The sequence below is a fragment of the Siphateles boraxobius genome, unplaced genomic scaffold, assembly GCF_051911475.1.
Source record: "Siphateles boraxobius isolate OS27281-9 unplaced genomic scaffold, OSU_SipBor_1 246, whole genome shotgun sequence".
Classification (NCBI taxonomy): Eukaryota; Metazoa; Chordata; class Actinopteri; order Cypriniformes; family Leuciscidae; genus Siphateles; species Siphateles boraxobius.
The window spans coordinates 390001-405000 of record NW_027508862.1 but is presented as its reverse complement, the minus strand read 5'-3'; the positions used below and the strand labels follow the sequence as shown (position 1 = coordinate 405000).

The window sequence follows — 15000 nt, the reverse complement described above, 5'->3', positions numbered from 1 at the left end:
GTGTGTGTGTGTGTGTGTGTGTGTGTGTGTGTGTGTGTGTGTGTGTGAGAGAGTGTATATGTAGATGTAGTGAGTAGAAGTGTGTGTGTGTGTGTGTGTGAGAGTGTATATGTAGATGTAGTGAGTAGAAGTGTGAGTGTGTGTGTGTGTGTGTGTGTGAGTGTATATGTAGATGTAGTGAGTAGAAGTGAGTGTGTGTGTGTGTGTGAGTGTATATGTAGATGTAGTGAGTAGAAGTGAGTGTGTGTGTGTGTGTGAGTGAGAGAGTGTGTATGTAGATGTAGTGAGTAGAAGTGAGTGTGTGTGTGTGTGAGAGTGTATATGTAGATGTGAGTAGAAGTGAGTGTGTGTGTGTGTGTGTGTGAGAGTGTATATGTAGATGTAGTGAGTAGAAGTGAGTGTGTGTGTGTGAGTGAGAGAGTGTGTATGTAGATGTAGTGAGTAGAAGTGAGTGTGTGTGTGTGTGAGAGTGTATATGTAGATGTGAGTAGAAGTGAGTGTGTGTGTGTGTGTGTGTGTGAGAGTGTATATGTAGATGTAGTGAGTAGAAGTGAGTGTGTGTGTGTGTGTGAGTGAGAGAGTGTGTATGTAGATGTAGTGAGTAGAAGTGAGTGAGTGTGTGTGTGTGTGAGTGTGAGTGAGAGTGTATATGTAGATGTAGTGAGTAGAAGTGAGTGTTTCTGAATGTCAGTTTGCTGTTGTGTGTTCATGTAGTTCATTACGCTGTGTGTCGAAGTGTGTTTCTCTGGTTACTGATGCACGAACACAGTTTAACGCACTATTGTAACCAAATTTTCCTTGCATGTATATTAAGGAAATTATGTTTTTGATTTTATCTTGATTTGGTTTATATTTGCTTATTGTGCTCGCTTGCGCCCTCTTGTGTGCACAGGAAACAATACTGTACCTGTTTCCTCTAACATCAAGTATTGCCTTTATTATTTTGCTAATATTTAAGAAAGAAATTTGGATGTAGATTTTCAGCCATTTTGACAGCTCTAGCGCTCATGTTTTTTTATCCGATAAGACGACATGCGCATAAACTATGATGGCAACACATTTACTGAATAAATCCCATGATGCCTCAGCGTCAGCTGTGATTGGATAACTGCAGTAACCAGTGGACCAATGGCATCGCAGCGTCTCAAATGTCGGTTTGGTGTTTCTGGAACGCCGGAGTGAAAGTGTGTGATCAGAATGATTTGGTTTAATTCCCTCCAGAAGCGTCTCACACACACACGAGTGTGTTCCCGAACACCAACATCCGAACGCAAGAGAACATGACAGCGTTTATAGTGTTTCGTCTGACGCTCGACACACACTCGTTTATGATGGAGGGAAAAATATCCACATTAAAGCAACTTACAGTTTAATTACCGATATTCTGCAGCAGAGTCACAGGAAGTGATGATTTTGCTCTCTTGAACACATGAGATCTTAACTCTGCTTTATTCACAAATGTTTTATGCGATAGTCTTAATTTCGTGCACAAGCTAAATCCGCAGCATGTAAACACAGCTCGTGATTTCTCCCGCAGACACATGATCGTCCCGGAGAGAGAGGCTCTGTTTGCAGCGCTGGCCAATAACCTGGACATCATCAACCAGCAGAAACATGTCCTGGACCGTTTGTCAGGTGACCTGCACAAGCTGAGACTCTACAGAGGAACATCAGTGTGGAGCTTCGCCAGCCGAACGCCCTCCACACCCTCAGAACAGAACAGGTGAACACACACCTGCGCATGACACACCTGCGCATGACACACACACCTGCGCATGACACACCTGCGCATGACACACCTGCGCATGACACACCTGCGCATGACACACACACCTGCGCATGACACACACACCTGCGCATGACACACACACCTGCGCATGACACACACACCTGCGCATGACACACACACCTGCGCATGACACACACACCTGCGCGTCACACGCACACACCTGCGCGTCACACGCACACACCTGCGCGTCACACGCGCACACCTGCGCATCACACACGCACACCTGCGCATCACACACGCACACCTGCGCATCACACACGCACACCTGCGCATCACACGCACACCTGCGCATCACACACGCACACCTGCGCATCACACACGCACACCTGCGCTTCACACGCACACCTGCGCATCACACACCTACCTGCGTATCACACACCTGCGCATCACACACGCACACCTGCGCATCACACGCACACCTGCGCATCACACGCACACCTGCGCGTCACACGCACACCTGCGCATCACACACCTGCGCATCACACACGCACACCTGCGCATCACACGCACACACCTGCGCATCACACACGCACACCTGCGCATCACACACCTGCGCATCACACACGCACACCTGCGCATCACACACCTGCGCATCACACACGCACACCTGCGCATCACACACGCACACCTGCGCATCACACGCACACACCTGCGCATCACACACGCACACCTGCGCATCACACACGCACACCTGCGCATCACACACGCACACCTGCGCATCACACACGCACACCTGCGCATCACACACGCACACCTGCGCATCACACACCTACCTGCGCTTCACACGCACACCTGCGCATCACACACCTACCTGCGTATCACACACCTGCGCATCACACACGCACACCTGCGCAAATCACACGCACACCTGCGCATCACACGCACACCTGCGCATCACACACCTACCTGCGCATCACACACGCACACCTGCGCATCACACACGCACACCTGCGCATCACACGCACACCTGCGCATCACACACGCACACCTGCGCATCACACACGCACCTTCGCATCACACACCTGCGCATCACACACACACCTTCGCATCACACACGCACCTTCGCATCACACACCTTCGCATCACACACACACCTTCGCATCACACACCTGCGCATCACACACCTGCGCATCACACACCTGCGCATCACACACCTGCGCGTCACACACACACACACCCGCGCGTCACACACACACCCGCGCGTCACACACACACACACCCGCGCGTCACACACACACACCCGCGCGTCACACACACACACCCGCGCGTCACACACACACACCCGCGCGTCACACACACACACCCGCGCGTCACACACACACACCCGCGCGTCACACACACACACCCGCGCGTCACACACACACACACCCGCGCGTCACACACACACACCCGCGCGTCACACACACACACACACCTGCGCGTCACACACACACACACACCTGCGCGTCACACATACACACCTGCGCATGACACACCTGCGCATCACACACACACCTGCGCATCACACCTGCGCATCACACACACACCTGCGCATCACACACCTGCGCATCACACACACACCTGTGTATCACACACACACCTGCGTATCACACACCTACCTGAAACCAGCATAATATGTGTTTGTGATGCGCAGGTGTGTGACAAGACATATGAAAAAAAGAAGTGTGAAGTCCGCACACTGAAAAATTATTTGAAACATTGTTGTGCCTGATGAAGACCTGATGGTCGAAACGTTGCCTTGCTAATAAATTCTTTGGAGCAGCTTTTTCAGTGTGCGGACTTCACACTTCTTTTTTTCATTTGTATTACTCAGTTGTCCTGCACCTGCGCCCAACTCTGGGTGTTTGGGATGTGCACACCAGTTGTGTATTTTGATTCTTCGTGTGACAAGACATACCTGCGTAACACACACACACACACACACACACCTGCGTATCACCCACACACCTGTGCATCACACACACACACACACACACACACACACCTGCCTATCACACACACACCTGCGCATCTCACACCTGCGCATCACACACACACACACACACACCTGCCTATCACACACACACACCTGCGCATCACACACCTGCGCATCACACACACACCTGCGCATCACACACACACACACCTGTGCATCACACACACACACCTGCGTATCACCCACACACCTGCGCATCACACACACACACACACACACCTGCGTATCACACACACACACACACGTGCCTATCACACACACACCTGCGCATCTCACACCTGCGTATCACACACACACACACACGTGCCTATCACACACACACCTGCGCATCACACACCTGCGTATCACACACACACCTGCGCATCACACACACACCTGCGCATCACACACACACACCTGCGCATCACACACACACACCTGCGCATCACACACACACACCTGCGCATCACAAACACACACACACACACACCTGCGTATCACACACACACCTGCGCATCACACACACACACACACACACACTCACCTGCGCATCACACACACACACGCGCATCACACACACACCTGCGCATCACACACACACACACACCTGCGCATCACACACACACACACACACCTGCGCATCACACACACACCTGCGCATCACACACACACACACACCTGCGCATCACACACACACCTGCGTATCAAACGCACACCTGCGCATCACACACACACACCTGCGCATCACACACACACCTGCGCATCACACACACACCTGCGCATCACACACACACACACCTGCGCATCACACACACACACCTGCGCATCACACACACACACACACCTGCGTATCACACACACACCTGCGTATCAAACGCACACCTGCGTATCACCCACACACCTGCCTATCACACACACACCTGCCTATCACACACACACCTGCCTATCACACACACACCTGCCTATCACACACACACCTGCCTATCACACACACACCTGCCTATCACACACACACCTGCGCATCTCACACCTGCGTATCACACGCACACCTGCGCATCACACGCACACCTGCGCATCACACACACACACACACCTGCGCGTCACACACGCACACCTGCGTATCACACGCACACCTGCGTATCACACGCACACCTGCGTATCACACACCTGCGCATCACACACACACACCTGCGCGTCACACACACACACCTGCGCGTCACACACACACACCTGCGTATCAAACGCACAACTGCTTGTCAACCGCACACCTGTGCATCACACACACACCTGCCTATCACACACACACACCTGCGCATCTCACACCTGCGCATCTCACACCTGCGCATCTCACACCTGCGCATCACACACCTGCGTATCACACACACACCTGCGCATCACACGCACACCTGCGCATCACACACGCACACCTGCGCGTCACACACGCACACCTGCGCATCACACACACACCTGCGCATCACACGCACACCTGCGTATCACCCACACACCTGTGCATCACACACACACACACACCTGCCTATCACACACACACACACCTGCGCATCACACACACACACACACCTGCGCATCATACGCACACACACACCTGCCTATCACACACACACACACCTGCGCATCACACACACACACACACCTGCGCATCATACGCACACACCTCCGCATCACAAACACACACACACACCTGCGTATCACACACACACACACCTGCGTATCACACACACACCTGCGTATCACACACACACACCTGCGCGTCACACACACACACCTGCGCGTCACACACACACCTGTGCGTCACACGCACACCTGCGCATCACACACACACCTGCGCATCACACACACACACCTGCGCATCACACACACACACACCTGCGCATCACACACACACACACCTGCGCGTCACACACACACACACCTGCGCGTCACACACACACCTGCGCGTCACACACACACACCTGCGCGTCACACACACACACACACCTGCGCGTCAAACGCACACCTGCGCATCACACACACCTGCGCATCACACACGCACACCTGCGTATCACACACACACCTGCGTATCACGTACACACCTGCGCATCACACACACAGACCTGCGTATCACACACACACCTGCGTATCACACACACACCTGCGTATCACATACACACCTGCGCATCACACACACACCTGCGCATCACACACACACCCCACCTGCGCATCACACACACACCTGCGCATCACACACACAGCTGCGCATCACACACACAGCTGCGCATCACACACACAGCTGTGCATCACACACCCAGCTGCGCATCACACACACACACCCAGCTGCGCATCACACACACACACCCAGCTGCGCATCACACACACACACACAGCTGCGCATCACACACACACACACAGCTGCGCATCACACACCTGCGTATCACACACACACACAGCTGCGCATCACACACCTGCGTATCACACACACACACAGCTGCGCATCACACACGCACACCTGCGCATCACACACACACACACACACCTGCGCATCACACACCTGCGTTTTTTTTTTTTAGGCAGATTGGCAGATAATTTTGCTTTATTAAGCAACAAATCACTTCATTTTGATTTATTTCCCCAGAAGACAAGACATAAATGCATCTTGATTTAAAAAATATTTATATATTTTGACTGAAAACAAGATAAAAATACTGAGTAAGAAAATCATTTTTTGCAGTGTTTGTTTGTGAATGGCAAATGTTGGTGATTTTCGGGACTAGATTGAATCAAAACTCCACCATGTGATCTGTTGAAAATGCCTTTATTAGAGTGCAGACTCTTGCGTAGATCAGGTTTATGAAGTGGCTTTGATTTGCACTTGTTCTCCAGCGATGCTCATCAAGGGTTTGCTTGAGAGAACAGCTTCTCACCCCATTGGCAGATCATTTTGCTTGTTTTAAGCAACAACTCACTTCATTTAGATTCATTTCCCCAGAAAACAAGACATAATATCATATGGCATTTTACTACTTTAGTAAATGCATCTTGATTTAAGAATTTTTACATATTTGGACTGGAAACAAGACAAAAATACTAAGTAAGAAAAGCATTTTTGCAGCGCATTTATGTAACTGTACTACAGTACCACCACAGGATGCTGTAAAAATGTTCAAATTAGAATAAACCTCAACATCCAGGGATTATTATGTACATTGTTGCACTGCTGTTCTTCATATTCTAAGAACTAATGCACATAAAATATGGATTTCAGAGTTCAGATATTTAACGCTCATCCTTCCTTCGGGTCATTTTGACATGAAACTCATTTTTGCAAAAATAATTGAGTGTTTATCAGAGACCTGCGGACTTTTGTCGCACTTGAACCGCTAAAATCATGATATTTTAATGAATCAATTTATTGCAAATTTATAATAAACCATGAGGATATTGAGAGAGTGTCGCTGTAAAGCACTGTGTTTTTTGTCATGGAAGAAGCGTCAGTATTCACGTGTGTGTGTGTGTGTGTGTGTGTGTGTGTGTGTGTGTGTGTGTGTGTGTGTGTGTGTGTGTGTTTGTTTTACAGTCTGGACAGTGAGCTGGAGAGTTTGAAGGAAGCTCTTCTGAAGGCCAGTCTGGAAACGGCTCCCAGGACTCAAGACAAATCCCCATGTAAGAGTGGCAGGATTGATGAGAGCCGCCTCCATCTCATGTCTAAAGCCGCGTTTACACTGAAATTACCCGAACAATTCGTCCCAGGAACTTATTTTCCCCCAGACCTGTTGGTATCTGCGTTTCCACCGCTATCTAAAGTACCGTGGAGATTATAGTCCGGTGATGTAGCACTGCGTGACTTTACAGTTCCCATCCTCTGAATATAAGCTTAATAAAGCCTGAACTTTGTCATCGGTCGTGTTTGAAATAAAATTCTGCGTGGAGTCGACCAATCATAATGCGGCATGAACTCTACTCAACCAATCAGCACGTTCAGTGCACAGGTCCTTTAGGGGCTTTTGCACCGGATAGTCAAGTCATCTTCAGTTATAAAATGACAACTAGTTCATGCGTTCATGACATCATGGCTAGATTATTGTAATGCAATATGGGTGGTTGCCCTGCACGCTTAATAAACAAACTAACCAAAAAACTCACAGAAGAAACATACTGAGGTAAAAATTCTAAATGTTGAGTTTTTTACTTATAACGTATGGTATAATTAAGTAACATAACATGACGGGAGCTATTTTTCTGAATATTCTCACTATTGCAAATGTTACATTTGATTTTAGGTCAATAAACAAGTAGTTAATATTAAATTGCTTCAATTACTTATGTTAAACATTACATATACGTATGGACTATAATGTGTATTTCCATCACAGGTTTGGTCTTCAATTTCATTCAAAGTGGCATTAAAAAGTCTTAAATTTAAAATTGGGCGTATTTTCAATTCGCAATTTCAATTTGCGCAATTTGAAGGGTAATGGAAACGCGGCTACTGTTCTACATGATCGTAGAGTTAGTTTCTGAAGTAAATATATAGGCTATAATCTGTGTGTTCGCTGATTGGCCGAACGCACGCAAAACACCAGCACCCGCCATTTTTAATAAAGGCTGTCTAAACGCACAGATTATAGACTATATATTTACTCCAGAAACTAACTATACGATCATGTAAAACAGTGATTGGTGAGCCTCTTAATCTTTACACTGTGGAGAAAATCCAACGCGACTATGAGGAGACCGAGAGAAACATGATTGTGTGTTTCTGCTCCGCAACACTGGACATCAAACACACGCTAATAACTGTTTATTACTGTCTACTTTCTATGTATAACAGTTCTATCTAATAATGTACAAGACAGGAGTGTTAGACAGATCGTAAACTAATGAACCCGGAGAATGCGAGCGTTGTGAGCTCAGCGCCGTCAAAATAAAAGTCACAACACTGGTGGCTCGTTCCTAGACTTATCCGGTGCGAAAGCCTCTAAAAGGAGTTCCTAGTTCCTGCGGTGTGAACACGCCAAGATCCGGGAACTTCCGCCAATAGTTTCTAGGAACTATGAAAATGTTTGTCCGGTGCGAAAGCCCCTATTCTGAGTTGGAAATATTTACCCAGAACTTCATTTAGATCCTGATTCCTGCGGTGGAAACACGGCTTAACATGTCAATCTGAATGAGCCATGATCTTCTGCACAGATGAGCTGCAGTGAGATGTTGATGTGTGTGTGTGTGTGTGTGTGTGTGTGTGTGTGTGTGTGTGTGTGTGTGTGTGTGTGCAGCTAAAATGACCCCAGCCAAGCAGTCTCAGCTGAGGAACTTCCTGTCGAAGAGACAGACTCCACCGGTTCGATCCACGGCTCCAGGTACGTCTCACACACACACACACGTGTTTTCCTGAAGCATGTGTTTTGTATGCATGTCTTCTAGATTATGTAATCAGATTCCACAAATGGAGTACTTGTTTTAAAAGGCCAGTAAATTATTCATAATTTGATTCGCCTAAACACGTGTTCTAACCAGACGCGCGATAAATAGCGTCTTTTCCATGTTTTCCAATTCTTGATGATTATATTTTAGAAAGCAGCGGGAACAACATAAAAATATGACATTGAAAATCTCAGGTACTGATAATTAGGGTTGGGTATCGTTTGAAATTTGAATTCTGCTTATCGATTCCTAATTTCGATTCCAATATTGAATAGAATAAAATAAAACCTAGATATCATTCACATTAAGTCTTATTGCAAAATATTTAATTGTAGCTGAATATCATGAACCGAAATCAACAGGCTTAAGAACACTTACTACTAGCAGAACTAATATACATTTCAAGCATTATTAAAGACAATAAACACTCTTTAAGTTTTAATTTAAACAGTAATTAAAAAAGAACTTAAAAAATGATCGCAAGATGACAATCGCAAGATATAGATACAACTGAACAAAGATACGTTTAAATAAAACAGCGTTTTACGATTTTCCGGTGTACAGGTACTGAAACTGTAATGTATCAAAAAATAAAATAACTATGCACTTTATAAATAAAATACACATTATAAATATAGTTACAAAAGTTATTCAGTTTATTATAGAGACAGCAGGAATATTAGTGCCGTCACTTTAAGAGCTGCACGGATCCAATATACTGATACACACGAACACAGAAAACAGCACGTGTGTGTTTTAAATATAAAACTATTTAAAATGAACAAATTAAACTCTCAGTGAGTCATTTAACCAAGTATTACTGTGACTTTGTCTATCAAACTCAATGAAATGAACAAATTCACATAATTGAATCTGAAATGGTCCGTGATCTCTCCGTGTGTCCCGTTCCTCAGCCAACCTGTCGCGGTCCGCGTTCCTGTGTCCTCAGTTCTACGAGGATCTGGATGAGCTGAGCTCGAGCTCGTCTCTGTCTCAGGTTCTGGAGGCCGAGGACTCGCTGGCGCTGGCCGAGGACGAGCCGGTTCTGATGCCCAGCGTCCCGAGACACCCGACCGTGGTCCGAACTCCCTCCATACAGCCGGGCTTCAGTCCCAGTCCCTTCAGCAGAGTCCCGATCATCAGCGCCGGTGACACCGCACTCCAACATCTCCTATATATATATATATATATATATATAATATAAACCTAATAATGCGTGTTCTCGGTCATTTACAGTCAGATCTTCAACATTTCTCACATTATCACTGTTTATGACAAGAACTCAGAGTTATGAACTCAGTTGATATTTGACTGGTTTTGTCCGTCCTTCTGTTAGACTCTCACACATGAATTGTTGAATATCTGTCAGCTGTTAAATTTAACTACACAATTAGATAATTCCAGTTTAGCTCAACCAGTTACCAAGCAATGCTTCATGTTGTTCAGTCTGTGGTGTAAAAAGCTGCATTAGTTATTAAAGAAAAAACACTTCAGCAAAACATGATCAGCTCAAAGTGTCCCAATCATTTTTGCTCCCAAATATTTATAAATGTTACTGGTAGTCACTGTATGAATAATATTTGGTATAATATGTCAGTTTACTTTATTTTGCTCTCCTCACTTGCATAAATGAACTATAGTGTCCTGCACACACTAGTTAAACAATATAAAACATTATATCTGGTGTCTGAATAATTTTTGGTTGGACTGTCTCTTGAATGTTTTGCAGCTCCAAGGATAAACATGGACAGTGCCGATAGCACAGCGCTAGCCACAAAAACAGTGAAGCACGGAGCCCCTCCCACTGAGAAGGCCACGCCCACCACAGTCCCCGCCCCTCAGGCTGCTGGGAGAGCCGCCCTCAGCAGACACATGACCAGCCAGAAACCCGGTACAAACACACTAGCCTTCACATGTTTACCGAATAAATAACATATTTCGAGCTGATCTTTAGTATTATTACAAAAGGTTACAAAAAATGTACTATTGATTAAAATGCTAAATGTGGTATTACATTGTGTGTGTAAATGAATAGTCTTGGACTTGGTTCTGGAAACCCAAAGCACAGGACAATTGAGACACCAGAATAACAATATTCATGATTCTGAAGCTGAAAATACAGAATTATTTTAAACGAATATGCTTGCACTCTTTCACTGACGAGATGTTTAAAATAATCTAGGCCACTTTTTATTGGAAACATCAGACATTTGGCATCATCAGGACCCATAAATATTCCCTCATTTCATTATTATACATTATAGTCAACATGTATAATAGTTTAATGTAGTACTGACACTAAAACTCTGAAAACTTGAATTTTTTCTCTCAGATATTTTTATTTTGAGTGAACTGTACACAATATTTAATGTCACTATTCACGATACATATTGTTGCATTTTTGTATTGCGATATATTGTGACACGATATATTATTACATCCCTATTTTTTATAATAATGCATTTACATGAGATGTCTGTGTTTATTAGTATGTGTCTCTGTACACTAGGGGGCGACAGACACCAGAGACTGTCTGAACTGCAAAAACATTAGTTCTCTTTCAATTTATTTATTATTATTATTATTTATAATACACTACAGAATTTAAGGATGAGTTAAATTGATCAAAAGTAACTAAAGACATTTATAATGTTACAAAATATTTCTATCAAATAAATGCTGTTGTTTCGAACTTTCTATTCATCAAAGAATCAAGGAAATATATATATATAAAGCAGCACAACTGTTTTCAACACTGATAATAATAATCATAAATGTTTCTTGAGCATCAAATCGTCATATTATAGTGATTTCTGAAGGATCATGTGACTGAAGACTGGAGTAATGATGCTGAAAATTCAGCTTTGATCACAGGAATAAATTACACTTTACTATATATTCACATAGAAAACAGCTGTTTTACATCGAATTAATATTTTACTATTTTTACTGTATTTTTAATCAAATAAATGCAGGTTTGGAGAGCAGAAGAGACTTTAAAAAACATTAATATTTCAAACTTCTGAACAGTAGTGTAGAAAAACGTTTTGTAAAGTATTTTAGAAATATCATATAGATTATATTGTGTAAAGCACTCATACATTAATCTATTAAAACAAAAACCTAATCACCTTTTTGCAACTTTTGAAGCCTTTTGCACTTCTCTTAGACCGTAAGTGTAACATCAAGTGTATATTTGAAAAATATATATATCATAAAGTGAAACATTTCCATGATTCTCTCTATAAAATCTGTTTTAGACTGTTTAGTAAAACGCCATTGAGAGTTCAGTTTTAGCTGACATCATCAGTACGATGTATCATAATCATTTGATAACACACTCGCAGTTGATCATAAATGGGCCTGTAATCATTTAATATCATCAGAAACCCGTTGACGAGCATATCTGCTCTGTTTCTAGGTGCGTGTTTGAGCGAGTCCACGCTGAAGACGGTTCCTCAGGTGGTGAACGTACAGGAGCTGAAGGATAAAGGTCCACACACACCTGTGTCCACCGTCATCAGGTGAGAGAGGGGGATTGTGGGGCAGTTTTACCGTCTGCACGCTCAATAAAACAATCCGCTTCAGAACAGATTGAAAATGCATTCGGGCTGCATGATAGCCAGCCACCCGTCAAAATAAAAGTTTGATGGTTCAACATTTAAAAATGAAGAAAGGCAGAAATATTAGCATTGTAATTCTACAGTTGTATTATAAAAAAATTTAAAGTAAAAAAATACAAATTTAATTCTAAAAAGGACTCAATAAAGGAGTAAAATAAATATTTTTTTACAGCTTTTTCAGCTATTTTTATTTTGCACTCCCCAACTAAATCACCTGGAATGTTTAAAGCGCCCTGTAGTCGATCACTTTATCTGTTAAAACTCACCAAAATGACATGTTTAAATGTTCTTTCCTTAAAAATGCTTTAAAATATCTTGAATGTAACTCGACACCCTTGCCTCGTTTAGTATTCGTGTTTCTATGAAATGAAAATGAGCCCCGCCTCCACTCACTCACTCACTCACTCAGAGATCCACTCGTTGACGATCACTCGTTGATCTGATTGGTTACAAGGTAGTTTGTGACGTCAGAAACACCAGCGATTTCAAAGCGTGTTTTTGAGACTGTCTTTGGTTCACTGCAGTTTTAAGCAGAAAATACTCAGCAATGCTGTCGACTTATGAATTTACACATGGTTTGTCTTAAAGCATATTAAAAACACCACATAGACACATAAACAACATTAAACACTGGATTTACAACGCAGGGGGACTTTAAAATATTTCCAAATACAGCTATTCAAGTCATGTGCTGAACATTCCTGTGTTTTAATGTTGCGAGATATATATATATATGGCAGAAAAAGATATTTGTTTTTGCCAGGATCATGCAACCTTTGAATGTTGTTTTTGTCAAGGTTTGTGTCACTGTCGTCGTTCACTCGCTCATGGCAAAAATACACACTCATTACACATCAACATGTGATGTTCATTCGCTGCTGTGTGTGTGTGTGTGTATTCTATGAATCTCCTCGCACTGTTAAATCCTCTGAAATTAGGTCAGGGTCAGGCTGTGTGTGTGTTTATTGTGTGTGTGTGTGTGTGTGTGTGTTTATTGTGTGTGTGTGTGTGTGTGTGTGTGTGTGTGTGTGTGTGTGTGTGTGTGTGTGTGTGTGTGTGTGTGTGTGTGTGTGTGTGTGTGTGGTGTCCTGTTTTAACCTCTCACATGAGCTCATCTTTCCTCAGGCGGGTGTTCAGACCGCGATCAAACACTCTCATTTGATGAACAACAGTCACACACACACGCCGACCTATAAGACCATCAAACACAAATCAACATTTGACATTTGCTCGGCCTGGAGGGTCACATGACCACACACACACACTGAACATCTGTCTGTCACAGCACATCCGTGTTTTGTGTTTCTCCCAAGGGTTCAATCACAGTGTGTTGAAGTTATGAATCATAGACTGCTGGATGATTGACAGGTGGCTGATCTGAATCATAGGCTGCTGGATGATTGACAGGTGGCTGATCTGAATCATAGGCTGCTGGATGATTGACAGGTGGCTGATCTGAATCATAGGCTGCTGGATGATTGACAGGTGGCTGATCTGAATCATAGGCTGCTGGATGATTGACAGGTGGCTGATCTGAATCATAGGCTGCTGGATGATTGACAGGTGGCTGATCTGAATCATAGGCTGCTGGATGATTGACAGGTGGCTGATCTGAATCATAGGCTGCTGGATGATTGACAGGTGGCTGATCTGAATCATAGGCTGCTGGATGATTGACAGGTGGCTGATCTGAATCATAGACTGCTGGGTGATTGACAGGTGGCTGATCTGAATCATAGACTGCTGGATGATTGACAGGTGGCTGATCTGAATCATAGACTGCTGGGTGATTGACAGGTGGCTGATCTGAATCATAGGCTGCTGGATGATTGACAGGTGGCTGATCTGAATCATAGACTGCTGGATGATTGACAGGTGGCTGATCTGAATCATAGACTGCTGGATGATTGACAGGTGGCTGATCTGAATCATAGACTGCTGGATGATTGACAGGTGGCTGATCTGAATCATAGACTGCTGGGTGATTGACAGGTGGCTGATCTGAATCATAGACTGCTGGGTGATTGACAGGTGGCTGATCTGAATCATAGGCTGCTGGATGATTGACAGGTGGCTGATCTGAATCATAGACTGCTGGGTGATTGACAGGTGGCTGATCTGAATCATAGACTGCTGGATGATTGACAGGTGGCTGATCTGAATCATAGACTGCTGGATGATTGACAGGTGGCTGATCTGAATCATAGGCGGCTGGATGA

At 44.5% G+C, this 15000-nt stretch overlaps 1 protein-coding gene across 1 annotated transcript in view; it reads left to right on the top strand.

Moving 5' to 3' along the window:
* LOC143749417 (nuclear pore complex protein Nup214-like) overlaps positions 1 to 15000 on the top strand; it is a gene marked incomplete at its 5' end in the record, with an annotated part of 91947 nt that overhangs the window by 32092 nt on the left and 44855 nt on the right. Inside the window, 6 exons of the mRNA XM_077241906.1 lie at positions 1538 to 1723; positions 7315 to 7400; positions 9011 to 9094; positions 10073 to 10306; positions 10888 to 11049; positions 12580 to 12682. Coding sequence (XP_077098021.1) covers positions 1538 to 1723; positions 7315 to 7400; positions 9011 to 9094; positions 10073 to 10306; positions 10888 to 11049; positions 12580 to 12682 — 855 coding nt within the window. The remainder of the gene's footprint in view (positions 1 to 1537; positions 1724 to 7314; positions 7401 to 9010; positions 9095 to 10072; positions 10307 to 10887; positions 11050 to 12579; positions 12683 to 15000) is intronic.